This window comes from Empidonax traillii, unplaced genomic scaffold (assembly GCF_003031625.1).
Source record: "Empidonax traillii isolate 1590-97213 ecotype Southwest subspecies unplaced genomic scaffold, ASM303162v1 scaffold389:size961896, whole genome shotgun sequence".
Classification (NCBI taxonomy): Eukaryota; Metazoa; Chordata; class Aves; order Passeriformes; family Tyrannidae; genus Empidonax; species Empidonax traillii.
In genome coordinates, this window is record NW_020955582.1 from 745,401 (window position 1) to 759,809 (window position 14,409).

Below are 14,409 nucleotides of genomic sequence, written 5' to 3' on the forward strand. Positions count from 1 at the left end.
AAACAATCGAGCCTGTAATATGGCTATTCCTAAAGATATCAGAACTCCCACAACACTTGTTCCCTTTAAGAGAACATTTTACAAGAAAATACAACCAGTAAGAAAACCAGAAATATTAAAAAGAATCGAGGACAAAAAGTTAAAGCTAGTTAATTTATCTTCTGTGATAGATTCCTTCTGTAATAAGCATCTTGATCTGTTGTTGCAGAATGCAGCAGACTTAGCAAATGGTGTCCAACCATTCAGCCAGAGCAGTCTGCAGGAACCACAGAAGCAGCTGAGGACTGCACACCCCTCTGGGTAACCTCAGTTATGGTCTGCAATGTCTTGGAGGAAGACCTACAGAGAGAAGCAGTCATACATTTCACAGACCTCAAACAGGTGCCCCTGAGCAAAGCTGTACAGCAAAGAGCAAGCGGTGGGCCAAATGCTCTGCTGGACACCTTTTGTCACAACTGCCTACATGGCCTAAAGTGGGGTGGGGAGAAATATTCATAAAATTATTGTCAGGTAAAAATGCTGTTACAGAAAAAGCCATCCGAAATTACCAAGTGTAGAAGAATGTATCACCAGATGAATGCTGCCTCAACCAGCACAGAAACTGTGATGTTTTCCCACCCCTTTGATATTTCTATTTCTACTTATATAATGCTGATTCCAAAACGAGGAAGCTGTCCCACAGAAAACTTATTTGCCATCTTATTTTTCTATGATGGGTGTGGATGCAGCTCTTCCTGCTACTACACCACTTTCCCAAGTCCACTCTGCTGACAGTAGGATCTCTGGATCAGAGACTGCAAATAAAAAGAATGAATATCCAAACTCAGTTTTTCAAGAATCACGTCCACACACTCGTCTTGCAGTAAAACCAGTATCAAGACTTTTTCCTCTCCTGTTGCACAAGTTCACTTGCACAATACATGGCATCTCCTCTATTCCCTCCACAACGTGTAAATGTAAGCGCATCCTGTGGTACACGGCCGTGCTTTTTACACTTAGAGCAACATATGGCAACACCGAAGAAACAAAGAATCCACAAATTCTGCAGCTTTGAAGAAACACCCCATCCAACGAGACAAAATAAGAAACAGCGGCAGGGTCATCTGACCCAACAAAAATAATACCGGGTGTCGCGCTGGACATGCTACCTTAACCCAAATAAGTAAACCCAGACAGCCGCCTGGCATATATATATGAGGAGCGAACCGGTGGGGCGATGCCGTGGGCAGGCGGAGTGGCGGGAAGGGTCGGGGAAGCGCACGGTGCCCCCCGGGATTGGGGAGCCGGGGAGGGGGGCGAAAGGGAGACGCGCTGCGGCCGAGCCCCAGCGCAGCGCCCGGCCCAGCCCGCCCGGCCCGGCCCGCCCTGCGGCCCCCGCGGCTGCCCCGGCATCGCCCTGCCCGGGGGCGTCGCGGGGCCGGCGCCACGCTCGCCCCCCGCACACAATGGCAGCGCGGGGCCAGGGCGCAGCTCGAGCTGCCATCACCATCGCCATGGCCCGCCGCCGCCTCCCCCCGCGGCTCCCGAGCCCGCCGCCCCGCGGGGAGCGGCAGCCGGCGCCACCCGGATGCCGGGCGGCGGGAGCGGCAAGCGGTTCCTGTAGGTGAAAGGTCGGGGGGCGCGGGGCCGCCGGGGCCGGGCCGGGCCGGGCCGGGGCCGCGCCGGGGCCGGGGCGGGGCGGCGCCGCTCCCCTCCACGCTCCGCGGGGGTGGCGGCCGGGAGCCGGACGGGCCCGCACCGTTAAGCGCGGCCGCGGCCGCTCCCCGGTCTGCCGCCGCCGGGAGGGGTGTCTGGGCTGCCGGGGTTCTCTCGCTCACCTGGCGGGCCCGCGGCCGCTCCGGCGGGTCGGTTTGGCGGCGGCGGCGGCGGCGGCGGCGGCTCCGCTCCCGGGGGTCAGAGTTCGCGACCCCGCCCCCGCCGCCGCCCCGCCCCTTCCCGCCACCGGCTCTGCGTCTGCGCCTGCGCCCGCGCTCGCGCCGGTCCGCGCGGGGGCGGGGCCGGGGGGATCGGGCGCTGACGGGGCGGGCCCGGCCCAGAGAGGGGGTGGGGGCTCCCGTGGGCAAAGGGACCCGGCGGGGACACCGCTGCGCTGGCCGAGCGTTCCGACAGCACTGCCGGCAGTGCCTAAAATCAGAAAATTACCTTTAAGATCATCCAATCCAACCGTCCACCCAGCACTTCCACTGTAACCCCTAAATCACATCACCCAGCGCCAGACCCAGACGCCTCTTAAACATCTTAGAGGATGGTGACTGCATCACCTCCCCAGGCAACCCGTTCCAATATCTGGCCACCCTAACAGTGCAAAAATTTATTTCTAATACCTAATCTGGATCTCCCCTGTGTCAGCTTAAGGCCCTTTCTTGTCCTCTCACTTAAGGTGCGGTAGAAGAAACCAGCCCCCAGCTCACCACAACCTCCTGTAATGGCCAGTCTTCGCGAACGAAGATCCGGGGAAGGTCTTTCCACCTTCCAGCCTGCGCATTGGATTTTTTAGGTGAGACAGTGTGCGCGGAACTGAGCCCACCCTTTAATCCTGAGGTTCATCTGCCGGGGCCAAGCGAGCTTGGACGGTGGCAGCGAGGTCCTCAGGACGTAGATGGATTGCCTTATGGGCTAACGAGCTCCATCTGCCCGGGGAGTGGCCCCGACCGGGAATCGAACCCGGGTCTCTGCGGTGACAGCACAGTGCCTTTGCCCTCTAGACCACCAGGGGCTCCCACAACCTCCAGTAAAGTGGTTGCAGAGAGCCATGAAGGAGGTTGTAGAGACCCTGAGCCTCCTTGAGACTAAGTAAACCCAACTCCCTTACCGCTCCTCATAAGATATGTCTTTTAGACCCTTCATGAGCCTTCTTGCCCTTCTCTGGACACATTCCAGCACCTCAAAGTCCTTTTTACAGCAAGGGGCCCAAAACCGAACACAGCACTCGAGTGTAACGCCCATCAAGCGGGGAACGCAAATCTCCAAACCCCCACTGCAGTTCTCTGCATGGACACAAGGATGAGCCAGCTTTGAACATCATGGATTTGCAGTTTGCTTTTGGCCTTGGGGAGCTTGGTGGGCTCTGTCCCCTGAGGCAGATCCATAGGCAGGAGATTGGTGGATTGGGATTGAAACATACAACATGATGGAGGCACACATGGCACTTGGTGCAGTCACTGTAGCAGTTCAGCCAGCTAGGTCTGAAAGAGCAGCGCTTCGCCTGCATGGCAGCAGCAAGTCACCTTGTTAAGTGTCAGCGCTGCCCTGAACAGCCTTTGGAAAGATGATGGGGAGCCTGGCTGCTAAGGAGTGCCCGTTCATGCTGGGGTAGTGCCAAAGGAACAATTTACTGCTGTTCTGGCTGTGTCTCACCATCCATTTGGATCAAAGTTGCGTTTATGCTAATTATTTTAAATGACTTTGATTTTAAATAAGAGTTTAATACTTTAAATATGTCCCTTTTTGCCCTTTGTCTTCTATCTGTTCAACAAAGATGGTCTAGCAGTGGTCAGAGATCAGCAGCAACTTCAAGATCATGTAGGCCACCGGGGCTGTACGTGCAAGTTCACAATCTGAAAATAACTTAGACCATTTTATGCCATTTCTACTGAATCAGATGACATAAGCATCAACATCTAAGCAGCGGAGATAGGAAAAAAACCCAAAGCATACAAGCAAATTTATGTATTAAGATTAATAAAATTATTCACGCTCTTATCTTGTCAATTCCTTTACTGCTTTTCTTCCCACTCCCAGTCCCATAGCTGCACTTGCATCTACTCTAGCTCAAGATCACTAGTTCAGTCAGTACTTGCAAGCATCATATTCTGCTTTTTGATCAAACACATTTCCAAATGCCAAATGCAAATGAACTTGGTGAAGAATTTTTAAATAGGTGCAATTAACTTGCTAAGCATTTCCTAAAAGTGTCAACTATTGCAGCACTCTTGATTTACAGTACTTGTCACTTTGCAAACTAGCTTGAGCCGCACATCCACTTGCTAAATGACAGAGCTTAGTGCAGTTTCATTTAACAAATATCAAACAACTTGCACCAAAACTTACTTCAGCGAAGTATTCTAATATCCTCAATACAGCAGAAATGTCACTGTAACCAGTAAAACATGCTTTGAAATGACCCAATTCATACTTGATCTGTATTACGAAGGCATGTCCATTTAGCTGTGTCAGCCAGGATTACAAGAGACATATCCCTAGCAAAACCATGCAGAGAAGCAAACCCCTTTCTGCTGTTACTGCAAGTTTTCAAAAAACTGCTTTCAAATATATGTCAAAAAAGTATAAGAAGGCAGCATATCTAACCTGACAGAAAAATCTCTACCTTACAGGCCCTGCTAAAATACTTATAGAATCATAGAATCATTTAGGTTGGGAAAGACCTCATAAGATTGAGTCCAACTGTTAACTTAGCAACTGCTAAGTCCACCACTAAATCATGTCCTAAAGTGCCACCTCTGCACATCTTTTAAATACCTCCACGGCTGGTGATTCCATCACTTCCCTCGGCAGCCTGTACCAGTGCTTGACCACCTCTTTAGTGAAGAATTTTTCTTAATATCTAATGTAAACCTCTCCTGGTACAACTTGAGGCCATTTCCTCTTGTCCTGTCCCTTGTTATTTGAAAGAAGCAGCTGCCCCCGACCTGGCTGCAATCTCCTTTCAGGTGGTTGTAGAGAGTGAGAAAGTTCCCCCCAAGCCCCCTTTTCTCCAGGCTAAACAACCCCACCCAGCTCCCTCAGCTGCTCCTTATCAGACTTGTGCTCCAGACCCTTCACCAGCTTCATTGCCCTTCTCTGGACTTGCTCCAGCACCTGTCTTGTAGTGAGGGGCAGGATGCCATTGGCCTTCTTGGCCACCTGGGCACACAGGCTCATGTTCTGCCTGCCCCAGGCCTGCTGGGGTTGTTGAGACCCAAGTGCAGGACCTGATGCCAACAGAAACTGTGATTCAGGCATACTTTTACTGATACAGCAGGATTTATTAATGTAACACCCTCCATTTGACCTTCACATAGACTCAACTCTCTTAATTTTTTTTAGAATGATAGTTTCTTAGGATGCTTTTTCCTCTGGGCATGTCTACTCTTCAGGAAGCTCAGAGAATAGTCCTCTCATCCTGTATCATATACTCCAGAACTATCTTGTCTTCACTGATGTATGTTCAAGAATATTGTATTCAAGGTTTAATATATTCTAGTCAGCTGCTGCAGCTCGTGTCTGTGCTCATAGACCTGTAAATCACACTGTTTTATAGTACATGGGCTAGTTCATTCCTGGGCTGCTGAAGCTTGGGAGGGCTGTCATGCCCCAGAGCTGGGATGCGGTTTCAAGTGATAAAACCCCTCTGCTCAGTGTCCTACAGGTGGGGTTGTTCAGGGGCAATTTTTCTGATGGTCTGTTTTCTCTGCAAGCCACAGTCCAGCACGGGCCTGCACCCAGTTGTGGAAGAGCTTTATAGGTAACAAACACTGTGAGCTTGCAAAGGCATGGGTTTTTAGTTTGGTGAGCTGGGGAAGAGGGAAAAAAAAGTGAAGAACTAGACAGCAAGAGACAACTAAGGAAAGATGAGAGAGCAGGATGATGAAAATATTTTAGCAAAGACACCAATTTTAGTAGGGAGAGTGTGTCATTACACACTGTTCCACAGCCAATGTCTTGGCTGATGTAAGCAGGACAATTCGCTTAAAACTAACGTTTCAGGTGGTCAGATCCAGCAGCAGTGTTAGTCTATCCACACAGCCTACCTCTTCAGGCTGTTTTCTGTTCGTAAGGGCAAAACACAGTATGATTTTTAAAGCAAGGCTGATGTGCAGGATAATGGTAAGAAATTCTGCCATTTGAAAATCACTGAATACACAAATTACATAATATGTAAGACCTGAACATATTAAAAAAAAAAAAAGATGCAGACTCAACTAATGTGAATTTATTTATACAAAAATGATGAATAACAGGAATATTTACAGCTTTGAACTGGTTTCATTTACAAAATAAAGATTCTATTCTTACATTTAGACAGTATGACTTAGGACTGCTTTGAATAAAAGGCTATTTGGATGGTAAATGCAGGAGACAGCAGTTATGCAAACAAATGCACCAAATGTGTCTTTCCAAACATCTCTTTACATTGTGATGTAATAAACACAGTGTAATAATCACGTTTCCATGCACAAAATGTATTTAGTAAAATGTGTTCCATAGCTGCTCAGCTATCCATTTGTTTTAAGTTCTCTGGGCACAAAATACAGTTTTAAGTTAAAGAGATTTCAGGATCCTAGAACCTTTAATTTATCCACAAATACAAATGTTAGAACTAATATTCAATCCTAATGTTTGTCTCATACTCTCCTAACCAATCTTAAATTAATTATGAACTATATTCTTATAAGAAGAGGTAGTCAGGTGTCTAAAAATTTCTGGTCGTGCTTTAGTGTTTAGTCAAATCAATAAGGAAATACTTTACTTTTGATGGTAATGCATCAAAATGGGATGTGAACTGAGAAATAGGGAAAATTTGAAAAACAACCATCTGAAAATGTTATGCAAATGCCTGTGTTGTGGGTTCCTCATATGACATAAAGCACTAATGCTGGAGAAGGAGGAAAAGAAACATTCAAACATGTTTACAATGACAATTTGTTTAACACAGAATTAGACTGCAGTATGTATACTACTGTTTTTAAGGCTCTGTTCCAATCTATTTCTGTCACAGATTTTTTTAATTGATCAGCTACTTCTGGAAGAAGTCCTCTGATTTTCACAGAACATTTTAAACTATTTTCTCACTCTGCACCAAATCCTCTAGAGGTAGTTTAATGCCACACATGAGGCAGAATTTGGGCACCTTGTTCAGTATGTTTTGACTTTTATTGCTCTCTTTTGCAGCAGGGAAAATATCAAACCATAAACTGAAATTAAATTAGCTGGCTCCTAGCCAAATTTCTGATTCATTTGCAGGTTCATGATTTGCCATCTTCACTGGTGTGCAGTCCCTGTGGAAATACTAAGAAGCTCTTCCCTTTGATACTATCAACAGGAAGAGCCACATGACATCTATATTACACTGGTATCGGTTTAGTTTTGGATACAGTAAAAACCATGTCAGAAATCATTCTGAAGAGACATGCTAATAACTTATTTAGCTTGGTGAGCAGCTGGTTTTGAAAATTAAGTAAAAGCCTTTATATATAACAAGAGAAAAGTATTCACTTAGCACATTTGTATTACAATAAAAGAGAATAATGGCTTTGATCAGTCCTACTGTATTTCCAAAATTATCTGGTCAAACCTCTAGTGTTCCTGAGGAAAGTCAGATCTACGGCTTTAAGTCCCTGATTCATAAGGTACTCTACTAAAATGCTCAAAGCCAATGAAATTATTTGTATGATTAATATGAAGCATTTGACTTTCAAGCCCACCATTAACTTAACAGAAGGTCTAAGAAATCAAGCTTCTTCAGAGCTCTGTTAGTATCTTAGACCTAACCTTGAGGTATTTGAGGGAATAAGAGAATTTTGGTTTGCATTTTCACTCTTGGCCTTTCTGTCATAACTACTAACTGTTCTATCATCTATTCTCTTTCTACTGTTAGGCCACAGAATATCTATTAATGTGTATTCAAACTATTAATTGAAAGTTAATGGCTCTTGATTCTGTTACCAAAACCAGCTTGATTCAGAGGACTACCGACAAGTGTTTCATTCAGTAAAATTAACTGACTACACATGCATCTCATTTGACATAAAAATGGCTTCCTTTTATGTGGTTTTCATAGTCCTAGTTCCATTTATGCTACTACAGTGTTAAAAATCTTTCAAAAGTTAAATAGAGTAAATGCACCAGAATCATCAGTAAGTATTTCCTAATGAGGTATACTGATGATTTTCTTAAAGAAAAAAAAAAAACAACCCAAACACCTAAAACTGAACTGTGTTTTAAAGTGTCAAAGAAAACAAATCATATTGTAAACAAAAGATATTTCAAAGAATGGTATGCATTTTCAATGCCTTCTGCAATAAGAAAGCTGTGTTGTCTCAGTATGGCAATTCCAGTTTAAAAATAATATTTAAATATACAATAGTTTAAAATTTTGGGAGAGGAGGGTGCATATATTTGTTTAATGTTCTTTGAACAATAGTTTATACAGTGTTTCATATTGTGTACAGAACTCATTTGACACAAAGGTTTGAAACAAATAAGATATTTTGTCTTTTCTCTGATTATCAGAAATGTATTTTTACTCTGCTTTAAATTACTACTGGAAACATAAAAGATAATATGTCCTCCAATTTATTGAAGATAACTCATTTAGTCTCTTTGGCTTCTGTAGCACTGTAAGAGCTCTAGTGCCTTATCCCTGTAATTGCAAAGTCTGTTTTAAAATAGTTTTCCCTTTTCTGTTTTTTAATAATTGAACTGTATTTTGCTTTTGTGATACAGAATTTGTTGTACTGTTTTAATGAACTGGTATGCAAGATTTCAACTGCCATTCAAGGAAAGGAGCAGCAATATCATACAACTTCTCATAAAGGAGCTTACATAGCGAACAAAGATCCAAAATCTGTGAAATTCCTATACTGATCTGTTCTTGCTAAATGAAGTGAACATCAGCAGCTCAAGACCTATACACAAATCACAAGGAACTGTACAATTGCAACAGATCTGTTTTGCGTTTTGCCTTTTTTTTTGTTGTTTTTAAAAAGCATAAAGTTTATGAATCTGCCATTCTGAGGACATGGGCATTTTGGACCTCAGTGCAGACCTCACAAATAATTCTGCCCATTAAAGTAAACATTGGAATTTAATAAATAACACATTTTGTATCAACACAGAAATACATATAATTCTTTAAAAAAATATTACTTTACACTAAAAATGCAACAACTCCTAATCCTGACAAATATACAATTTTGTGTAGGTTGAGACGGCAGGATTCTGTTCCACCGAACAGTTGCTGTGGTCTGTTTTACCACCATCCTTGGATATTTTCCTTTAAACTTGCAGACATGATGCTGACACTGCTATAATACAGTGCCTTCCTGAAAAGCTTCTATCCACCTGTTAGAAAATAAACACTGTTAGGAAGTTGCTGATAAAAGAATAAATCTCACTTGTCACTTAGCTACAGATTCCCACAAGAAGTAACATCATACTTTCATTACCAGTTGATCTGTGAGTGCAAATGCCAATGAGTCCAAACATACAAAGCTCGTTGGGGACATACTAAGTGTTGGTACAAGGCCATAGAAACTTTCTTGAGTGCCTCTCCCATACTGAAGTTACGTGCACGAAGGACAGGTGAAGCTGGCAAATCAAATCCTCAAAAAGTACAATATGCCAAACTTCTGCATACTTTAAAAAACCCCAATACTGCCTTCTCTTATTTCACTGCAAACATGACCTGGGATGAATCAGGACACTACAGTAACTGAGGGATCTGTCTGCATAATCCATGCCCTCTGCTTTTGCAGCAGGTACGAGGGCATTACCGATGACTAGTGGGGCTGAGGGAAGAGGTGGCAGGTAGGGGGAAGTCCCGAACAGCTGAGCCAAGGTGTCTAAAACTGGAAATTCAAAGTTAGTATTCAGCTACTTTTACTCCCTATAGCCGTGGTTTCTGTTCCTACTTGATTAGGAGGGTGATAAACATCCTCACCTTCTCAAGGATTTAAAAATCAAAGTCCCTGAAGCACCCTGATGCTACAAGGACAAATACAGTAAAAAATGGAATAATGCTGTCTTCTGAGTGAGGGCTGAACTCTGTGTATGTGAAGTTAAGGGGCCGACATAATGATGATTGTTTTTCCTGAGTGAAAATCTTGCAAGAACTGCATGACACAAAGACTGTATTTATCTTTATCATGGAAATTCAAACCTTTCTTAGTATTCACAGGGTACCTAAACATTATTCACAGATGTTGGCTCTTCCTTGCCCCAAGCATTTAATTTTGTAACTGTGTGCATGTTCTTTGAATTCAAGCTTTTGGTATGAACATATTAAGCATGTATAAGTGCTCATGCCTGTCTGCACACAGAACTCAAGCATCTACCCCTTACTTTTTAGGGCTCACTGTATTTTCCACTGCCATCCATACATTAAAAACAAAGTGGAATACAATTTAAAAAAAAAAAATCCCTGAACAGCTTAAGCACTGGACTTTTAAAACCTCACTGAAAAATAAACAACTTTTAAAATTTATTACTGCACTAGTCATACAAATGCATCAGATATTTCTTTGGCCCTGTCAGGAAAAAATAGTGTCCCCTGATGCAAACAGACCAATGGCACGTTCTTTGTTTTTCCTTTTAGTGCTGTCAAAGCAGCATTTATTCTGGAGGTTCAGCATAAATCTCATAAGCATATTAAATACTTGGAGAAAGCTCAAAATTCAAGGTACTTAATGTTATTCCTAGCCTCAGTAAAATACAGTATGTTCAATTTAAAGTTTTCCTACTGATGACAGAAGCCATTGTCTGAATAGAAAAACAAAGCTATTGAATGTCTTGGGGTTTTTTAGTTTGTTTTATATAGTGCAAATGAGGACATGGGAAACAACAGAACAGTGTCTCAATGAACAAGGAAACATTTGTGTGCATCTGCACAAAATACTCCCCAAAATCAAATAAAGACTTTCAGACTTTTTAATGTAAAGAAGTGTCATTAAGCACGTTCTCAGCAGTTCAAAATTTTCAGTTGTCCTGGGCAACTTGTTTTTTAGAATCTCTCTATTTGCAGAAACCTGGAGCCATTTGAATGCTTAAGTATTAATAATGGACTAGTTAGTGCATAAAATCTACTTATTAACATAAAATTCATTTGGCAAAACTGCAGTGAAACCAGTCAGATAAGACAGGTATGTAGGAAAGATAGCTTACATGTATTCCGTTTATGCTCATTTCTAGGTTACTATAAGATCATGTAACAAATGTTTTCTACCGATTAATGACCAAGCTTCTGTGTTATTTTATATAGAACACACATAATATATAAATTGATAAATATGACTCCAAATTCAGACACATCAGCAGGACTTGAAACAGCTTGTGTAAACTTTCTTTGAATTCAAGCCTTGGGTCTGAACGTATTAAGCACGCCTAGGTGCTCATTCACATCTGCACACGCACTTCAAACTTTGGTCCTATACATTTTAGTGTTTGCTTAATTTTTCACTGTCATATATTCATTAAAAATAACTAACATTAATATGTGAAAATAAAAAAAGAACATATCAGTTAATTCTTAGAACGCATTTTCTGGAATAGGCTAGGAAAAATAAAGGTTTCTTATTTTATCTTTGACTCTCCAGTCTCCTACATGCAGTCTTTTCCAGAAGAGAGTCTGCTTCCTTCATTTCAGAAGTCCTAATGAAACCAGAACCTTGTGTTTTAAGTAATTTAAAACTTCCATTTATATACAATATAATATGGATCTTTTGTACATATGTTTAACGTGTGATTACGAACACTCACCACTTCTGAATTTTCTAGAAATACGTAACAGAAATGAATTCAAATAGTTTTCTTACTTTTGAGCTGAATGGGGATCATCTGCTTTGAATATGTAAAATAAAGTGTTTTTGTGCAGTAAATGGAACACTCTAGACTCTGAGTTTTCATCTTTTACTTCACTGACTGTGAATCCAAGTAAAGGCTGGCTCTCTAATGCTGCCACATCCTATTTAACAAGGGAAAAAAGGAAACAAGACAAAATTAGAGTTTGCAAGACATACTAAGGCATGCATTTAGACTTTATTCATATACCATACCACTGCAACAGATTATAAAACAAAAAAGTTGTTATAAACAGACATGCAAAAATGCCGCTTTTTATCTTCTCCGTGCATGAATCTGGAAATAACAAAACCTCGTAGACTTCAACACTGCTGATCTTCTTTTCATTTCCCTGATAACATCTACCTTGAGACTACTGTGTAGTCTCATCATTCTTCTGGTAAGGAGTTCTTATATCAAAAGATCAACTACCACCAGGCAGCAGACCAAAGGTCCATCAACCCCAGTGCTCTCTCCAACAACCTTAGAAGTGAAGTGGGATGCTCTTAACTGCACTGAATGTGCCAAAAGGAGGAGCTATGGGTGCAACCTATGTTCCCAAGCACTGCAGTCGAGTTCCAAATACTTTGAATGGCTAAGCTTGTTTTGCTTTCTGTTGCTGGAAATTAGAAGGATAGGGGGAAACACAGTTGCTGAGTGTTCACAAATGGTTGGTTAGGAAAGAGCAGCAAGAGAAGCTGTACTTTTTTGCTTTCTCTTTTAGTTTCAAAACCTGGCTAAAAATGAAATTTCCCCCTTCCTCATTTCTCTCAAGTACTTACTTTTAATTTTTTTTTATTTTTAAATACTCTTGCCTTTTAATTAATGAATACAATACACAGCATTTTTGGAAGAGAAAAAACCCCAACTATTTTTATCCTGTGCAAATTCCAAAATGGTGTTTTGTAACTAGGCAAGGTTCTGCAATGCTTATGGATAGAAATAATAAAAAAAAAAGCTAAAAAACCAAAGAATGTATATAAACACTGACAAGTCAGGTGACAACTTTGGTAATTGCCTCTACAATGAAACGACAGTGTCCTGTGAAAACAGCATTTCTTTATACTGGAAAATCAAGGAAGGCTGAGCAATCTGTTTCGCTATCTCAGGTCTTTTTACCACTAATAGGTGGGGTTTTTTACCATAGATCTTTATATCACTTGGAACTCATGTAAGTAGTTTATGTGAGGTTTCCTGGCTAACAAAACACTGGACCTTCCCTTAAGACTCTATAACCAATGTCTCCTGTAATGGCTCATCAAGATGAAAAATAAGGACAGATTTTCCTCAGTTCAAAGAAAATAGGAAGGAGTTAATTTTGTGATTGTGAGCTGCAAATTGAAGCTACTCTGTAAGGTTGATACCTCAGAGCAAGCCAAGCCAAAGAAAATTTAAGGTGACTGTCACAGACTAATATATCTTTCTTTACCTCTGCCAAAGTCTCCTTTGCAACTAACAGAAGAGACACAATGCTCACAAGTATTTTTCTAATTGATGTAAAAGTAATTTTTTCTACATAATTATTTAAGCTATTTTTAGAACTACTTTGTGGTTTTTTTTTTAAATATTGCTAATACTGTAGTGGAAATAACATCACAGGTTTTGGACATAATTCAGAAGTTCTAAAAATAAAGGTTGGCAGGAACAACACAGGAACAACTCTGAGCACAAACCAGGAAATAACTTGAGTAGATGTGGTGTGAGGGTGAAGAAGGGTAATTCTTTACATGGCCTGGATAGGTTGGGCCTTACATTTTGAAAGAAAGTGTGGAATAGCAATGCCTTTAAACAGATGCTTTGGATGTTTTGCTCTTGAAAGCTAGTAGCAAACCATAACATATAATACAAAATTAGCCCAATATCTTCTGGTGCTACAATACATCTATATAAATTACAAAACATTCAAAGATGCAGTAAGACTACATCCTCAGCACATACTGGGATGTGCAGAGCTTTTATATATATACACACCCATACACACATATTTATACTAAATAGAAATTATTCCACACTGCAATAGGACTACACATCCTAAATAAAAAAAAGCAAATGTCATAAGTTACAATGCATTTTTTTCTTTTTTTTTCTACTGCATCATTGTGTATCAAATAACAACTCCAGGCTGAAAACAACAGTTTGAGGAGAAGTAAAGAGATTTAGCTTGCTCATTTTCCAAGCATTCAAAAGACCTTATGGAACTGCAGAACAACATACTTCAAGATGCTTTTATAATGTTGGTTTTGCCACTAGCACACTGTGATGCGTCCAAACAGACCCCCCACGTATTCAGCTGACTCAGAACATACCTACAACTGAGCAATGGTTTGCAGTGTAGAGGTAATCAAACTAGATGTGGAATCAGAAACAGCATAGCTATATCAATGTATTATGGTATCAAGCTCACTGGGGCTTTTCAAAATACTGCATTCATAGTTAGATCAGATACTGTAAGGTGTTCTACTTCTATAGCTTGTTTCTAGGTCATAAAAATAAACAACTTTGTTACAAAGACAGTATTATCATTGGATATTTTATTTCTAACGTGTAGTCTCTTACCTCACTAGCAGCATATGTGTATAGCACCTTATTTTTTATAACAAACCATAGGTGTTTCCATGGTTTCTTACTGCCTTTAGATCTGTGTAGGTAGCCACTCATTGTAGAGTCTTCTGTATTTGCTGAAACCTGAAGAGGAAAACCAAATGAATCAAAAAACCCTAAGAGTACAAGTTTTCACAGTACAGGTTTTTTTTTTTTTTTTAAAGCAGATTTCCAGAGTCCTGCCTGTCAAAGACTCAAATTCTTACCAGATTCTCAGGTTAACGTTGCTAAGTAGCTTACATGGCTGAAAGA

The 14,409-nt window shown here is 41.3% G+C and overlaps 2 protein-coding genes across 5 annotated transcripts in view; both read right to left on the reverse strand.

Moving 5' to 3' along the window:
• Positions 1-1,940, reverse strand: part of NR2C1 (nuclear receptor subfamily 2 group C member 1) — a 51,415-nt gene extending 49,475 nt beyond the window's left edge. For 2 of the 4 annotated variants that reach the window (XM_027893468.1, XM_027893465.1), the window contains exon 1: positions 1,818-1,940. Coding sequence is in view for 1 of the 4 variants with exons in the window: in XM_027893467.1 (XP_027749268.1) it covers positions 1,149-1,187 (39 nt within the window). In the remaining 3 variants the exon portion in view is untranslated. Of the gene's footprint in view, positions 1-1,148; positions 1,236-1,817 lie in introns of those variants that run through there. The other 2 variants (XM_027893469.1, XM_027893467.1) reach the window with 2 other exon arrangements.
• A 3,977-nt stretch (positions 1,941-5,917) lies between these two features.
• The window catches only part of FGD6 (FYVE, RhoGEF and PH domain containing 6), a 74,090-nt gene continuing 65,598 nt past the window's right edge, over positions 5,918-14,409 (reverse strand). Inside the window, exons 19-21 of the mRNA XM_027893464.1 lie at positions 14,113-14,241; positions 11,532-11,680; positions 5,918-9,063 (exon numbers count right to left, since the gene is read on the reverse strand). Coding sequence (XP_027749265.1) covers positions 9,027-9,063; positions 11,532-11,680; positions 14,113-14,241 — 315 coding nt within the window. The 3' untranslated portion in view covers positions 5,918-9,026. The remainder of the gene's footprint in view (positions 9,064-11,531; positions 11,681-14,112; positions 14,242-14,409) is intronic.